Genomic DNA, 16,919 nt, shown 5'->3' with positions numbered 1-16,919 from the left:
GAGGCACTTAACTGCTCTCAAGCTGCTCTTTGTGCCAAGACCACTCCATCTCTGGTATTGTTTACACTGAAATAAAAGCTGAGCAGTGTCAGATCTTAAAATAACTTGCTGTTTGTGGAGCAGGAAAACCAGGGTCAGGGAAGTCTGGAACAAATTTAAAGAGGCAGGATGACTAAGGGATGAACTGGGACTCAAGCAAGGAGGTGTTTGAATGCACCTGAAGATCAACCATGAGCCTGGTGTAAAGTGAGTTGGGGTCATTGGGTCACCCCCACGCATTCTAGCAAGACTAGGTCGAGCCTGGGGCTATGTGACATCCACATTTGTCCACCCAGAGCGAATCTGCAACCACTTTTGTTAGGAAAACTCAGCACATGGTAGAGAAGGATAGGTGGGACTGATCCAAGTGCCCTTGAGATGTGCAACAGTGGGTCTAGACATGACTTATGGTTTTTTAAAAGAAGGAGCTCCATGACGCTGAGTGCAGAAAGTATTGATGGGAACACTGAGGAAAAGGCTACATGTCTATGGATGGTAGGACACAGGGTGAGAGGAAAGGGTTCAAAGACTCCACATTGCTATCCCAACACAGGCCACCTCCAAGTCCCAAATGGGGTAGAGGACATTAGATCTTTGGGTAGGCGAATGAGACATGGGAAGGTGGGATACACGGAGAGAACCCAACCAGATCTGCCCCATCTACCCCACGGGTCAAGCCCAACTCAACCATAACCTTGCTCATCGCTTGTTGTAGAGTGCCACGCTGTCTATTAGGGGACAGACTGCCCCTCAAGCGAGCTAATATCCAGGTACAGAATCACAGAATCACAGAATCGACTAGGTTGGAAGAGACCTTTGGGATCATCGAGTCCAACCGTTGCCCTGACACCACCCTGTCAACTAGACCATGGCACTAAGTGCCACATCCAGTGTTTTCTTAAACACCTTCAGGGATGGTGACTCCACCACCTCCCTGGGCAGCCCGTTCCAAGGTCTAATAACCCTTTCTGTGAAGAAAATTTTCCTAATGTCTAACTTGAACCTCCCCTGGTGCAGCTTGAGGCTATGTCCGCTTGTCCTATCGCTAGTTGCCTGGGAAAAGAGGCCGACACCCACCCCACTACAACCTCTTTTCAGGTAGCTGTAGAGAGCAATAAGGTCTTCCCCAGCATGCACTGCTGGCTCATGGTGAGCTTCTCATCAACCATCACCCCCAAGTCCTTCTCCTCAGGGCTGCTCTCAATCCATTCTCCGCCCAGCCTGTATTTGTGCTTGGGATTGCCCCGACCCACATGCAGGACCTTGCACTTGGCCTTGTTGAACTTCATGTGGTTTGCACAGGCCCAGCTCTCAAGCCTGTCAAGGTCCCTCTGGATGTCATCCCTTCCCTCCAGCATGGTGACCGCACCACACAGCTTGGTGTCGTCGGCAAACTTGCTGAGGGCGCGCTCAATCCCACTGTCCATGTCACCGACAAAGATGTTAAACAGGACCAGTCCCAATCCCGACCCCTGAGGAACGCCACTCGTCACTGGTGTCCACTTGGACATTGAGCCATTGACCGCAACTCTTTGAATGCGACCATCCAGACAATTCTTTATCCACCGAGTGGTCCATCTGTCAAGTCCATGTCTCTCCTGTTTTGAGACAAGGATGTCGTGCAGGACAGTGTCAAATGCTTTGCACAAGTCCAGGTAGATGACATCAGTTGCTCTTCCCCTATCCACCAGTGCTGTAACCCCGTCATAGAAGGCCACCAAATTTGTCAGGCACGATTTGCCCTTGGTGAAGCCATGCTGACTGTCACCAATCACCTCCTTGATTTCCGTGTGCCCCAGTATAGTTTCCAGCAGGATCTGCTCCATGATCTTGCCAGGCACAGAGGTGAGACTGGCCTGTAGTTCCCGGGGTCTTCCTTTTTCCCCTTCTTGAAGATGGGGGTTATATTTCCCCTTTTCCAGTCAGTGGGAACTTCCCCAGACTGCCACAACTTCTCAAAAATGATGGATAGTGGCTTAGCAACTTCATCCGCCAGTGCCCTCAGGACCCATGGACGCACCTCATCAGGTCCCATGGACTTGTGCACCTTCAGGTTCCTTAGATGGTCTCGAACCTGATCTTCTCCTACAGTGGGCGGTTCATCATCCTTCCAGTCCCTGTCTCTGCCTTCTGCAACTTGGATGGTGAGGCTAGAGCTCTTGCCGGTGAAGACTGAGGCAAAAATGTTAGTGAGTACCTCAGCCTTCTCCATATCTTGGATAACCAGGTCTCCCGTTTCCTTCCGGAGAGGGCCCACATTTTCCCTAGTCTTCCTTTTATCACTGACATACCTATAGAAGCATTTCTTGTTGTCCTTGACACCCCTGGCCAGATTTAATTCTATCAGGGCTTTAGCTTTCCTAACCTGGTCCCTGGCTGCTCAGAGAATTTCCCTGTATTCCTCCCAGGCTACCTGCCCTTGCTTCCACCCTCTGTAGGCTTCCTTCTTGTGCCTGAGTTTATCCAGAAGCTCCTTGTTCATCCGTTCAGGCCTCCTGGCGTCTTTGCCTGCCTTCCTCTTTGTCGGGATGCATCACTCCTGAGCCTGGAGGAGGTGATCCTTGAATACTAACCAGCTTTCTTGGGCCCCTCTTCCCTCCAGGGCTTTATCCCAAGGGACTTTCCCAAGCAGGTCCCTCAAGAGGCCAAAGTCTTCTCTCCTGAAGTCCAGGGTGGTGAGCTGGCTGCACGCCCTCCTTGCTGCCCTATGGATCTTGAACTCCACCATTTCCTGGTTGCTGCAGCTGAGGCTACCCTTGAGCTTCACGTCCCCTGCCAGCCCCTCCTTGTTGGTGAGAACAAAGTCCAGCATGGCACCTTTCCTCATTGGCTCCTCTATCACTTGAAGAAGGAAGTTGTCATCCACGCATTCCAGGAACCTCCTGGATTGCTTGTGCCCAGCTGTGTTGTCCTTCCAACAGATGTCAGGGTGGTTGAAGTCCCTCATGAGGACCAGGGCCTGTGAACGTGAGGCTACATCTATCTGTCTGTGGAGGGCCTCATCCGCTTGGCCATCCTGGTCAGGTGGCCTGTAGCAGACGCCCACTATAACGTCTCCCGTACCTGCCCGCCTTTTAATCCTGACCCATAAGCTCTCCGTCAGCTCCTCCTCCATCCCCAGGCAGAGCTCCACGCACTCAAACTGGTCACTGACACAGAGCACAACACCCCCTCCTCGTCTCCCCTGCCTGTCCTTCCTAAAAAGCCTGTATCCCTCCATTCCAATGCTCCAGACATCAGAGTCATCCCACCATGTCTCTGTGATGCCAATAAGGTCGTAGTCTTGCAGGTATGCGCCCGTCTCTAGTTCCTCTTGTTTGTTCCCCATGCTCCGTGCATTTACATAGAGGCATTTCAGCTGGGCCCCCGACGAAGCTGCCTTGCAGCCTGAAATTCCTATCCGTGGCTCTTCTGGCGCTCTCCTGCCGACCTGCCATCCTTCTCCAGTCTCTGGGCACCTATTATTGGCCCTGGCATGGGACTGGCTGAATTGGGATGGACAGAGGATCCCCTCCCCTGGCAAATCTAGTTTAAAGCCCTCTTTACCAGCTTGGCTAGCCTATGACCTAAGATGGTCTTCCCCTTCTCTGATAGATGGACCCCGTCAGCTGCCAGAAGACCAGGTTTCTCAAAATGAGTCCCATGGTCTAAGTAGCCAAACCCCTGGCTGTGGCACCAGTCCTGTAGCCCTGTGTTGATTTCCCTAATATGACTGTCCCTTTTAGTCCCCTTCCCTCTGACTGGAAGGATCGATGAGAAAATTACCTGGGCCCCAGAGTCCTTTACCACTGCTCCCAGGGCTCTGTAGTCCTCCTTGATAGGTCTCAGACTGCTTCTGGCTGTATCACTGGTGCCCACATGAAACAGCAGCAGTGGGTAATAGTCTGAGGGCTGTACCAGGCTCGGTAGTCTGTGTGTGCCGTCCCTGATGCGAGCCCCGGTAGGCAGCACACCTCTCTAGAGAGGGCATCAGGTCGGCAGATGGGCGCCTCTGTGCCCCTCAGTAGAGAGTCACCTACCACTATCACCCATCGCCTTTTCTTGGTAGGACTGGTCTTTATACGGGGGGGCACACTGGGCTGCCTTACTGGGCTCCAGCGTCTCTCCCGATGCGGCGGGTCTTTCCTCCTCAGACCGCAGAGGACCGAAGCGGTTCTGCAAGGGCACCTCAGATTAAAGATGAAGTCAAGACCAATTGACTTGCATTGACAGAAGCTGAAGATTCAAATCTTGACCCAGCTTGAGGGCACAAGGCTCCGCAAGGAGCTGCCTGCTCGGCTGTCCTTAGGTGGCAGTGCTGCCTGCAGACACCGAAACACAGCACATCAGGGCCTGGGTGCTTTCAGGGACACAAGGACACCCCCACATCTCCCTCCTTGCCCCCATTTCTCAGCCCCCGGCATGCTCCCCGGCACAGTGCTGGGCTTATAACTCATCCAGGGCGCGAGCAAGGAAGGAAGGAGGCGTGTGCCAGGCACAATAGCAAGGAAGTACCTGGTCTTGTGGCCGTCATTAGTGTTTCCCCTCTGCCTTGGTTCTGCCTGGCCATGGGAGAGGCAGCGGCAGCAGGAATTCAGGGGCTGCCCAGGGCTTAAACCTTGCGTGGGCAACCTGGTGCCCTGCTCCTGTGTGCAGGGATGATGAACACCAGTGATTCGGGGGTGTTTGGGGGAGGTGGGTGGTATATGGCATGCCAACGTATGTTTTTACTCTAGTCTTGCTACCTGCAGCCTCTTCATTGAGCTTTTGGGCAGCTCCTGTCCTCCTAATAAGTCTTCAGGGGTAGCTTAGTGCTGGTTTTTCTCCAGCCCACTTCGAGCTCCCTTTGCTCAGCAAACACCCATGTAAACTTGGCTGCAAGGAACTGACGAGGCAAGCGACTTTGCTGGTCTGATGCTAGGACCAACATATTTTTGGGGGAGAAGTGAGGAGGAAGAAAGAGCAGCCATACTGCTCATTGCACAGAGCTGCAGGCAGCCCGTGTGAGCAGGCAGCAGGTTGGGGGGCAACCAGCCAGCGACCTATATGGGACCCCCAGCCAAAGCAAGTCAGGTGGGCATTAAAGTAATAAATTTGTTCTCAATAGGCTGGAGAGAGGTAACCTGTGGAGGGTCGGGGGCAGCATCAAGCCAAAAAGACCCACACTGGAGATTGCACACATGGGATGTAGGAGATCTCATTGATGTGAGCAGAAAGTCACTGGTGTCTGGGGGCTGATCTGTCAAACTGTGCTGGAGTGAGCGTGGCTGAGTTGAAGGAGGAAGGAGAGACACTCAGCTCTCCATTAAACATTAATGCTCAGCCCTGACTTGCATTCAGTGAGATGGTAAAAGCCTCAGGATTGCTGGGGATCGATCCCAGCCATGATGCAAAATGCCAGCACTGATCCTTGGAGATGGAGCAAGGAGTGAGCTGGAACCCGGGACCGCCCTGGCACAGTCCCCTGGCAGAAGGCAGAGAAATAAATAATAGAAATAAAGTCCTAGATGAAAAAAAAAGAAGATGACATGCCTGGGCTGGGTGGGGGAGGCCACTGCTGCCAGATGCAACCCATAGGGGCAGCAGCCCAGCGCCATCCTTTTCCCACGCCCTGCTCACCCTCTCTGAGCAACAGGAGCCTTCATCTCAGAGCAAGGACATTTACTCACCCACAAATACTCCCTTCCCTGCTTCCATGGCTGGGTTAAACCTCTAGCACAGGGGCTTTAATGCAGTGCATGAATAAGCTCTTAAACTGCCCTGGGTATTTGCTCAGCAGCCACAAATCCAAGCCCTCGAGAGAGATCCTGCCCCATGGAGGAGGTGGAAGAGGGGCCGCAGGAGGTGCTGGGGGTGGCACAGCAAATTGAGATGGAGTTAATAAAGGTATTGACCCCTCCGAAATAACTAACCTGTGCATGGGACCCCTGCAAGGACACACACACTGCAAGGTCACATGGTGGCTCATAAGAAATCATATTATACACTGCCGTAGCTGTGCCTCTGAGTTCACAGAATCACAGAATCAGTCAGGTTGGAAGAGACCTCTGGGATCATCGAGTTCAGCCGTTGCCCTGACACCACCCTGTCAACAAGACCATGGCACTAATTGCCATGTCCAGGCTTTTCTTAAACGCCTCCAGAGATGGTGACTCCACCACCTCCCTGGGCAGCCCCTTCCAATGGCTAATGACCCTTTCTGAGAAGAAACACTTCCTAATGTCCAACCTGAACCTCCCCTGGCGAAACTTGAGGCTGTGTCCTCTTGTCCTATCGCTAGTTGCCTGGGAGAAGAGGCCGACTCCCACTTCACTACAACCTCCCTTCAGGTAGTTGTAGACTGCAATAAGGTCACCTCTGAGCCTCTCTTCTCCAGGCTAAACAACCCCAGCTCCCTCAGCCGTTCCTCGTAGGTCAGAAAAGAGTTGTAGCAGGAATGGGACACGGCAGGGTTCTGGCCAAAGCACCAGCTCCAGAACGGGTTAATGGCACACGGGATATGTTTAGTGGGATTTGGTATTTTTTTTTTTAACTCCAACAAACAAACTACATGAGAAAATCCAGTTCACAGCTGAGCCCTGGCTGCCTGCCCACTAGGGCAGGGAAAACGCAGATGGTTCGAAATACCCACGCGCCTGCGTTAGTCCCGCAGCCCTGGCTCAGGGTCCCCGGCAGGTATCCCCACATTGTATTCGAGCCGGCTGAGGTGGCAGCAGGGCAAACTGCAGCGTGAAAGCAGCACTGAGCCAGGAGCAAATCTACTTTCCTTGAGCCCTTCCCTGGACCCGCACAGGAGCAGGGATCCTGCGAGGCTCCACTTGTTCAAAAATAGCAATTAGCTCTCAAAGCACATAGGTGTTAACAGAAACAAAAAGCTTTGCCGCAGTCTGGGTAAACACCTTAGAGTCAATTTAATTTCCCTTCTCCCAGCAGATGGAATCACACTGCTCTGCAATTATTTTCAGGCCGGGGCGGGAAACGAAGCCACCGCAGCAGCTTTGCGGAGCAGCTGCTCCTCGGCGGTGTCGGGGCAGCCGGTGGTACCCGCCACTTCGCTGACATTTAGATCCCTGAGGCTGAAACGAGCTTCCTTTCGACGGACCAGATGTGAAATGCAGCTGGCGATCAGCTAAACCAGCAGCTAACCGTAGCACGATGTTAAACCGCCCTAAACTCCAGCCTATTACTTAATCCTTAGAGTCCCCCAGTCTAGACAGGACATGAAGGACTAATGTGAAAACCACGCAACAGAAAATTTATACTCTCCCGTCAAGCTGCAAACAGAAAGAAGCATCAAAGGATACAAATTTGTTTGTCCTTTTAATTTTTTTGCCTTTTGGGAGTGTGGGCAGCACCCAAGCACGGTCCTGCGCCAGTGCAGAGGGTTTGAAGCCAGTTTGCTTCACCACATGCAGCTGCTTTCGGGTTGCCTGTTTTCTCACTAAATCATGCTAAAGAGAAACCAAAAACGCGTCTTTTCCCTGCCATCATGGCGAGCTGGTGAAATAGGCTTTTAACTAAACTGCCCCCAAAGCTAATGAGTTTTTTCCCCATCGCTGGTGGGTTAAAAGCAAACCCATGACTGGTGGCTGGGGATCAGCTGATGCGGGGTAACCCTTCAAGCAGGAGGTAATTGAGCATGTGATGGCAGCTATAGTAAACACCTTCACAGAATCACAGAATCAATCAGGTTGGAAGAGACCTCTGGGATCATCGAGTCCAACCATTGCCCTGACACCACCCTGTCAACTAGACCATGGCACTAAGTGCCATGTCCAGTCTTTTCTTAAAAACATCCAGAGATGGTGACTCCACCACCTCCCTGGACAGCCCGTTCCAGTGTCTAATGACCCTTTCTGAGAAGAAATGCTTCCTAATGTCTAACCTGAACCTCCCCTGGCGAAGCTTGAGGCTGTGTCCTCTTGTCCTATCGCTAGTTGCCTGGGAGAAGAGGCCGACTCCCACTCTGCTACAACCTCCCTTCAGGTAGTTGTAGACTACAATAAGGTCACCTCTGAGCCTCCTCTTTGCTCCTTTGCTCCTTTGCTCTTTGCTCCTCCTCCTCCATCACCTTTGCTGGTGATGGAAAGTTTCCCCAGCCAGGACGCGAATATAATCCAGCCAGGAACAGCCTGGCTTTGGGACTGGACCCAGCAAGGCTTTCAGGTCAGCATAAAGCATTCACGCACCCAGGAATGAGAACAACCAGAAAAATGTGCACAGCGGCTTCCCTGGCAGTTTCTGATCTTGTTCCACCATGCTGCCTGTCTGTTGGGAGAGGGAGGTTTAGTTAATTAATTGCTACAATTAGCATGGAGCTATTCCTACCCATGATGGTTACGTTTTCCTCCCCTTTTTGGTGCATCCATCCAATTACTGACTCATTGACTCTCCAAGGCAGAGGCTACAAGGCACAGAGAGGCTCAAGAAAGAGGGGTTGAAGGTCTAAGAAAGAAATGCAAGAAGTCCCAAGCTCTATTTCTACTCAGGAACTGGCTTATTCTCATGAAAACCTCCCATCCTCTCCCACCCATTAACCCATAGCTTCAAGGAGGTGATGAAGAGGGAGCACAAATATTGCTACGACTGTTATATCTCTCCCTCCAGCTGACCCATCAGGAAGGATGGGTTAGAGGCTTAAGCACCCTAAGATGGACGAGACTCCCAGTCACGCTGCAATGACTGGGGCAATCCCAAGCATAAATACAGGCTGGGCAGAGAATGGATTGAAAACAGACCTGAGGAGAAGGACTTGGGGGTGATGGTTGATGAGAAGCTCACCATGAGCCAGCAATGTGCGCTTGCAGCCCAGAAAGCCAACCGTGGTCCTGGGCTGCATCCCCAGCAGCGTGGCCAGCAGGTCAAGGGAGGGGATTCTGCCCCTCTGCTCTGCTCTCGTGAGACCCCACCTACAGTGCTGCATCCAGCTCTGGGGCCCCCAACAGAAGAAGGACATGGAGCTGTTGGAGCGAGTCCAGAGGAGGCCACGAAGATGATCAGAGGGTTGGAGCACCTCTGCTCTGGAGACAGGCTGAGAGAGGTGGGGCTGTTCAGCCTGGAGAAGAGAAGGCTCCAGGGAGACCTTCTAGCAGCCTTCCAGTACCTGAAGGGGCTACAGGAAAGCTGGAGAGGGACTTTTTACAAGGGCATGTAGTGACAGGACGAGGGGGAACGGTTTTAAACTGAAAGAGGGGAGATTTAGATGAGATATTAGGAAGAAATTCTTGACTGTGAGGGTGGTGAGACACTGGAACAGGTTGCCCAGAGAAGCTGTGGCTGCCCCTTCCCTGACAGTGTTCAAGGCCAGGTTGGATGGGGCTTGGAGCAACCTGGTCTAGTGGAAGGTGTCCCTGCCCGTGGCAGGGGATGGAACTAGATGATCTTTAAGGTTCCTTCCAACCCAAACCATTCTGTGATTCTATGATTCTATGATCTCATAACCTCTCCGCCCAGTCTCAGGCTATGGGTCCTTCATACAAACATTATCTACTTTGGGAAATCGATGATTTATTCACCATTACTTAGCAGCAACGGTGAAGGAAAGGTGAGTGTGGGGTCACCGCTTTGGTGAGCACCAAAGCAAAGCACCAGCCCTGAATAATTCATGCTCCCTCTTTCCTGCAGCCTCTGGATACACCGGCTGCATTTGCCATTGCAGGCTTTTTCTCGTCTGACTCAGAACATCATGCTTTGGCAGCCGGGTAGTGTTTCGAGTGGGTACTTTCCCTACAGCATTAATGAGCTGTGATTTTGTTACAAATAGGGATTTTTGTTCCTCTTTTGCTGACGTCACTCCGTGATCCTGCAGGGAGTAGTGCTTGGATCTCTGCAGCCTGACGAGCCCTGTGTGCCCTTTGGGATAGATGTACTCGCAAGCGGGAGATTGTTTTCCCTTTCGCTGCCCAGATTTATATTTCACTGAAGTCCAGTATCGATCCTGCTGCCGCTGGGCTGAAAGCTCATTTTACTAAATGGGAAGAAAAACAGTTCCCCCGGCTGAACGCACGCAAAATGGAAAATCCTGCAACAAAAGAGCTCTTAAAAAAGGGGCCTGAACGATCTCACTGAACCTCGAGGACTGTGCTGCTGACATCGGGACGGGATGTAATTTATTTAGCCTGACCTTTCCCTGCAAGATCGTGCTGGCGGCATTATCAAGGATCCCTTCTACCACTTGTACACCCATTGCCAAGGTGACGTCCCGTTTCATGCGTCAGTCGGTGGAGATCGCATCCGCGCTGCTGTGATGCTTTGTTTGCTGTCCTGCCTGACAAGCTCTTGGCAGGGTTTCAAGCTCCTGCTGATGGCAGCTGCTCCGCAAGGGACCAAAACAGATTCAAGCTGGACGTTATTATGGGGAGTTTCATGTAGACAGAGCATGGGACTGGGGTCCCTTGGATGAGACTGGACCGTGGATGAGATAAAGCAAAGATGCCCAGAGGAGCTACCAGGTCTAACGGGACTGGCAGGCGACCACAGCGCTACACCCCATACTTATCCTCATTCCATCTCACTTGGGATTTATGTGAGCCCTCATGGTGCTCAGAAAATGGAGGCAGCTCACTGGTGCTCACCGCAGCAGCTTGCCAAAGCACAGCCAGGTTTGGATGGTGGAGCATGACTGGTGGAACAGGTCCTGCTGCTGCACAAAACCACCTGGGGTTTTCCTCTCCCCTCCCAGCGCTTTGCCAGAGGGTCCCAGGAGGAGATGGGGAGGATGCATCTGCCCTTCACAAGAGATCCTGTTGGTGGTGGGGACAGCCACAGTGGGGAGGGACACGGTCCCAGTAAAGCTTCTCCCCCACCCCACCAAGGGATTGAAACCACTGAACAAGGGGGATTTTCACTGCTGGTTCCCACAACTCTCAAGGGGACTTTGGTGATGGATGAGGACAAAGGCTGCAGCTAAAAAAGTCCCCAAAACCCACCAACTTCTTATAAGAGATTCAAAGGTCTACAGTTATGGGGAGAAAAATGAATATGGGGTCTCACAAGGGCAAAGCCTGCTCTGCTTCAGATGTCAAAGGTAGGAAAGCCTCATGGAAGTTTCCCACACGTCCATCCATTTCCCGCTCCAGCCCTGTCAGCCTTGTGGTGGGCTGCACCCCCCTCCCACAGGTCTGATCTGAAAGAGGAGCTGGGCCCGGTGGGGAGGCCAGGACAGGAGATGCTTTTGGCCACAGATACGGCTCTCACAGTACCTGTGTTCTCATCGGACTGGTTGAAGCCACAGATCTGGCAGATGCTGCGAACCCACTTGTTCATGTCGTCCTCGGTCTCAGCCACCAGGTAGAAGGTTCTGTCACTGGTCTTGATGTCGAAGATGTAGCTGTCTTGAAGCTCCTTCTTGTTGAAGGTCAGGCCTGCGTCCACTTGCTCGCAGAAATTGAGGTTGATCACACGCAAAGGTTTCTTGGAGTGGTCATTTTTGTAGTACTCCAGGACATCAGGGTCGCCACTCATCCGACCGCTGCGCAGGACGAACCAACGTTTCTTCCATGCCTGAAACCAAGAAGAGTGGAAGCATGAGCCCCAACGCTCAAGTTGTGAGGGCCAAGAAACCACTGCCAGGCACAGGGTGACACAGATGGACGCGACTCCTCTCCGCCCTGGGATGCTCTGGGATGCTGCTCAGGACATCCCTGCAAGAGGTGCACAGACTCAGCTCAGTTCATCAGTTCAATACTCAAATCCCACTGGTTATCCGGGAGAATTAATTACCAAAATACCATTGCAGCATAAGATGACCCCAAGAAGTGCTAGTCTTGAGGCTTAGGGCAACCTCACTCCTACCGTACAGCCCAGCTGCACTCCCACAACCCAAATACCCTTCACTCCTTGATGTGAGATAATCTGCAGGGTGGCATTACCAGCAATTGCAGTGCCGAAATCGAAGAGCCAGCAGCTCAGAGGAGCTCAGGCTCTTCGGACACAGCACCCTGGGTATCCTGCCCTTCAGAGAAGCCCCTGAGAGCATCACAGCACGCATCTGCAGATACCGACCATGCCAATCCCATCTCTGTTTAAATGCCAGGATAGAAAGGCTAATAAAACCAATGGGGAACTGGTTTGGGTTTTTAAATATCAGGAATAATGCCAGGGAGACCCGTGGAGAATCCAAGCTTCATTTGTTTTTCAGCATCTTCTGCTCCCCGCTACATCGGAAACTCCTTAGCAAAGGAAAAGGTTATCATTGATTCTTCCGAGCGCTGCCGACAGCAGCCCCCAGCCAAATCACCTGGGGAACAGACTCAGAGGGTTGCGGTGTTTGAAGCAAACTGGCAAAATAAATGTCAGCCATCAGCCCTGGCACTGGGAGCTGCGGTCCCTCTGCTCTCCCCACACCAAATGCAGCTGGGAGCCCACAGGAGGGGGAATAGCCACAATGCTAACGTGCTGAATGCTACAACTTACATCACACAGAGGATTGTGCAGGTGTAACTCCCCAGCCCATGGGCTGGAGGGGTTTTTTGGGGATGGGCTCTGCACAAGCATCCTGGTGCCTGCGGGAGGGATGCACGGGTGAGAGACCGCCTTGAGCTGTTCCCCATCACAGAGCTACGCTGCCTTGTAAAGGGCCCAGCTCCCATGGTATGTGGAAGGGAAGGATTACATCCAAGTGTAGTCCTTAAAACATCTGAGTTTGTTCAGGCTGCCTTTGAAGGCAGTGAAGGTTCGAGAGGTGCATGAACAACATGGGCTGGATACAGCCCACATGGATGAGCAGGTGATGGGGGTTATTACCAGTGCTCCTGCATTACCGGACACAGACCTCGGTTTGCACCAAAGGATGCCGAGGGAGACAATGTGATCCCTACCATCCTGCCCTGGCTGTGGACATTTGGGTGTTTCTATGACATTTACCTCATTGTTTTTTTCTAAAATCACCATTTTTGGGGTTCATATGATTATGAGAGGTTGGGTCATGAGGAAGCACATGATGTCCCTAAGAAGGAAGAACCAACAGCCACAAACATCTTTAGTAACCCAAGAGAGGCAGCAAGGTGAGCAGTGTGCTGGGACCTTGATGATGCTCCCTGGCAGGTGACCACAACCCCGTGAGGCCTTGCATATTGGTGGTGGGCACATGCTAGATCTCAGCCAGCCAATTGCACCAGGATCCCACAATTTCAGAGAATTTGGTGGCTGAAATAAGGGTAAGAAACCCCTGCAATGTTTTCTCTGAATGGTCTGATTCACACCATACTTTTCAAAGGCTTAAAATAAGCTTTTGTTGGTGTCTTTGAGATTTGTAACCAAATTAGTTTTGCACTAATTCTGAAACTGGCTCCCAGCGCCAGGAAAGCAACTTCAGTGCAATCTTCCAAATGCAGTGGAGCAGCAAATTGCTTAGCAAGAGGACGTGCAAGGCTGGCAGATTTTGGTTTCATCCAGGAGACCAGCTCACCCACTTCTCATCAAAACGGCTGCTTTTAGATGAAAAAAACCTGCACACGGCAGAGGTGCATCCATCAGGGAGGGAAAAAAACGATTTCATCAGGCAGCAGCAACAATTTGCTAGTTCATCTCCTCAAAATGGATCACCCAAATCATTGAGAAACAAACTCATTAATATTTTTTCTAGCTCTAGGTGGAAAATGTCCCATTAGCTTTTTCCTATTAACACTGAGCCGTTTCTTTGCAGCCACTTGGCAGGACTAAGACATGGGCACACATCGGTGAGGGGGGGTCTGAAAGAAGATGAAGTTGTGCAACTACATGAACCAGACCTGAATGAAGACACATCCAACACCAGTTCTTGCCACTTGGCTCATTGCTTTCCAACCATTCCAAGTCAAGCCTTGCAGCACCCCTTCATGGCTGAGAAGCTGCATTAAAAAACCACAAAGTACAGAAAATGGACTCCAGAATTTAAAGCTTTCATGGAAAAAATAGGAGGAAATGCTGCAAGCAAGGCCAATGATGCTACCACAGCTTCCCTTTTTATCGCCAGAGTGAGAGCCACAACTTCTCTAGTTCTCTTTGGTCTGTCTGGTAGCAATGGAAAGCCCCATACAGTCAATATTTGGCAGAGAAAACAGTATAACACATGCAGTCTGGTGGTATTGGGTAAGTCCTAACATGAGCTGGTTGCAAAGGAACTGCTCTTGCCAGGACAAAATATCTAGGAAAGCTTCAGGAGTTGGAGTATCACTGGAGGGTGGGACCCTGGGACAGAGCAACAGCCCCACCAACTCGGATGACCACCCTGTCCACCTCTGCCCAGTGCCCTCTTGATGATAAAGAGTCACTGGTGTTCTTCTAAGACAGCTTCTGACCCAGAAAAACCGCTCACAGCAGCAGCCTCTGGACTTGCCTGTCCCAGACAGGCAGCTGCAGACAGCACAGCTGGACACATCTCCCACTGCACGTTCCTGCAGCAGGACCGGCCATTCCTGCCTTCTAAGATCATCTTCTGAGCCAGAGGATAAGCACTGACCATTAGAAGAGAACAGAAGGAAATAATAAAGAAATAGCCAGGAATCTTCTTATTTATGTGGGGATTTTCCCCATTTCTTTGAATTTTTGAGCACTGAGTTCAGCAAGCATATTTTAGTTCTTCCTATGGATTTGCTATGTTAGGTAAAGGGCTCAGCTTGTGTTTGCCAGGCTGGGGCTGCTCTTGGAGCATCTTGTGGCACTGACGGAGCTTGCTTCAACATATAGAGATACGTGGCAAAGGATACGCAGCCTGCAGCACATGGCCCGTCCTCCTGGGACACCTATTTCTCCATTCAAAGATATCAATATCATCCAAATCCTCCATGTTTAGGCTTCCCTAGAATATCACCTTCCTGCAAGAGGATGATTTAAGGCTCTACTGACCACCAGCTGCAACAGCAGTAGGATGCATAGGATCCATATGTGCATGGCAATTGCAGCCCATGCTAAACCAGAGGACGATGCAGCTCCACATGAACATACACACTCTGTTTCCCAGACCACCTTCTCCCACCACAGGGCTGCGATGGCCAACATGCATCTCCTCCTCCTCCACCTGAATTTTTGTTCCCTCCTTATTTTTATTTCTTCCTGGCTCCTTTGAAGCCCCTGTTGCTGTCAGCCTGCTCCTGCCAAAACACTGTGCCTCACCGACACGTGGTGTGAGCCAAGGGCTGTTTGTTTAACAGCTTTACAACAGCTTAATGGCCATAAAATGGTGCCTTTGCGGCACAAATTTCCAGTTGTGTGGTCCTTTGCATGCATCAGGTTGCTTCACAGTTAAATTCAGCTGCTCAAGGCGCTTAATATCACTGAGAAATATTTTGACGCTTGGCAAGTACTTCTTTTGAAGACTTGTTTGTTAAAAAAAATACTCATCGTGCTTCCAGTGCAACGAAAATCCTCCCCGGGTGCTGAGAACTGCGACTGCTGCTTGATTGCTTTCATAGAATCATAGAATAGTTTGGAAGGGACCTTTAAAGGTCCTCTAGTCCAGCCCCCCTGCAGTGAGCAGGGACATCTTCAACTAGACTAGGTTGCTCAGAGCCCCGTCCAACCTGACCTTGAATGTTTCCAGGGATGTTTCCCAGGGATGGGGCATCTACCACCTCCCTGGACAACCTGTCCCAGTGTTTCACCACCATTGCTTTCCACCTCAACAGTGCTATGCCAAGTTAAAGTTTACAAAACTGACCCCTTTCCAGCTGGATGCTACCTGGAATTGGTTGTTTCATGGGTTTGAGAGTTGGGTTGGCAGAGGCGAGGCGATGGTGCTGGGTTCATTGACTGAGTGCACTTAGCAGGGATGCTCTGGGGAACTCAGGTGTGGTTGGGACCCTTCCCATCCGCTCTGCTGGGTGAGGAACCAGGAGAGCCCAACCAGAGATGTGGCTGCTCTTGAGTAACTGAGATAGATACCATCAAGGGAGATCTTCTGACCACACCATGAGTGAGGACCCTCATGTCCTCTGTGGCTGTCCTGACGGCGCAATGCTATGGCAGTGCTGGTGGCATCAGTGCAGAGGACTCAGACTGTCCCTTGTTAGAGAATCTGGGGACTCCAACTGTAAATTACCCAAGTGCAATTAAGGACAGGTCAGACAGAAGCTTTATTAACAATGATCATAGTGAGAGGACATTTGGACAGCACCTCCCCCTCAGCTCCCCTGTTCTCTGCCAAGTGATTGAAGAGACTCAGGCTATAAATTGTTGCAGAAAAAAAGAGGTGAGAAAAATAATAATTTCAATGTTAGCAAAGCCAGATATCCACCCCTGGGGAGCTTGCTAACTGCCACAATCCTAAGAAGGAATCAAGTAGTAAACATAGTGACAAAAAATATGGAGAGATGGCTCTTGGTGGGGCCTATAGGAGTGGCCCACCCAGTATTATCTTATCTCAGAAGTGAAGAACTGCAAATAGTCAGAGACCGTTAGCTTTCAGTTGAAAGGACTGTTCTTTCAATTAGGATAAACTTCTGAGCCAGACCTCTCAAATCTTAAATATTAATAGTTTTACCACTACACCCTTATAGGATATATAGGAATAGGAGATGAGATGAGATGAGATGAGATGAAAGAAGAGAAGAGAAGAGAAGAGAAGAGAAGAGAAGAGAAGAGAAGAGAAGAGAAGAGAAGAGAAGAGAAAAAAGAAGTGGAGAGGAGAGGAGAGGAGAGGAGAGGAGAGGAGAGGAGAGGAGAGGAGAGGAGAGGAGAGGAGAGAGAAACAGATATATATTTCCCAGGAAATCTCTCTGCCCTGCTCCTTTCCCCCTGCTGCCACCTTTGTCCCCGTGAGCGCAGCACACTACCAGTGTGAAATAAACCTTCCCAAATCTGATCTGACACAAATCACAGGATCTAATCCGAGCTGGCAGGTGGGACAAGTGACCTAGCCATGACATCAGGCAAATTTCTTGCACCGGGATGAAGCCAGGGACTGAGCGATTCGAGCAGGAAAC

General features: G+C 51.1%; 1 protein-coding gene across 1 annotated transcript in view; it reads right to left on the bottom strand.

The window, feature by feature from the left end:
* GAB2 (GRB2 associated binding protein 2) overlaps nucleotides 1–16,919 on the bottom strand; it is a 107,012-nt gene that overhangs the window by 38,096 nt on the left and 51,997 nt on the right. Inside the window, exon 2 of the mRNA XM_068420912.1 lies at nucleotides 11,220–11,520. Within this exon, the coding sequence (XP_068277013.1) occupies nucleotides 11,220–11,520 (301 nt within the window). The remainder of the gene's footprint in view (nucleotides 1–11,219; nucleotides 11,521–16,919) is intronic.

The sequence above is a fragment of the Nyctibius grandis genome, chromosome 2 (genome assembly GCF_013368605.1).
Source record: "Nyctibius grandis isolate bNycGra1 chromosome 2, bNycGra1.pri, whole genome shotgun sequence".
In the NCBI taxonomy this organism is placed as follows: domain Eukaryota; kingdom Metazoa; phylum Chordata; class Aves; order Nyctibiiformes; family Nyctibiidae; genus Nyctibius; species Nyctibius grandis.
Note: the sequence above shows the minus strand (reverse complement) of the source record. Positions and strands in the feature narration are given on the sequence as shown.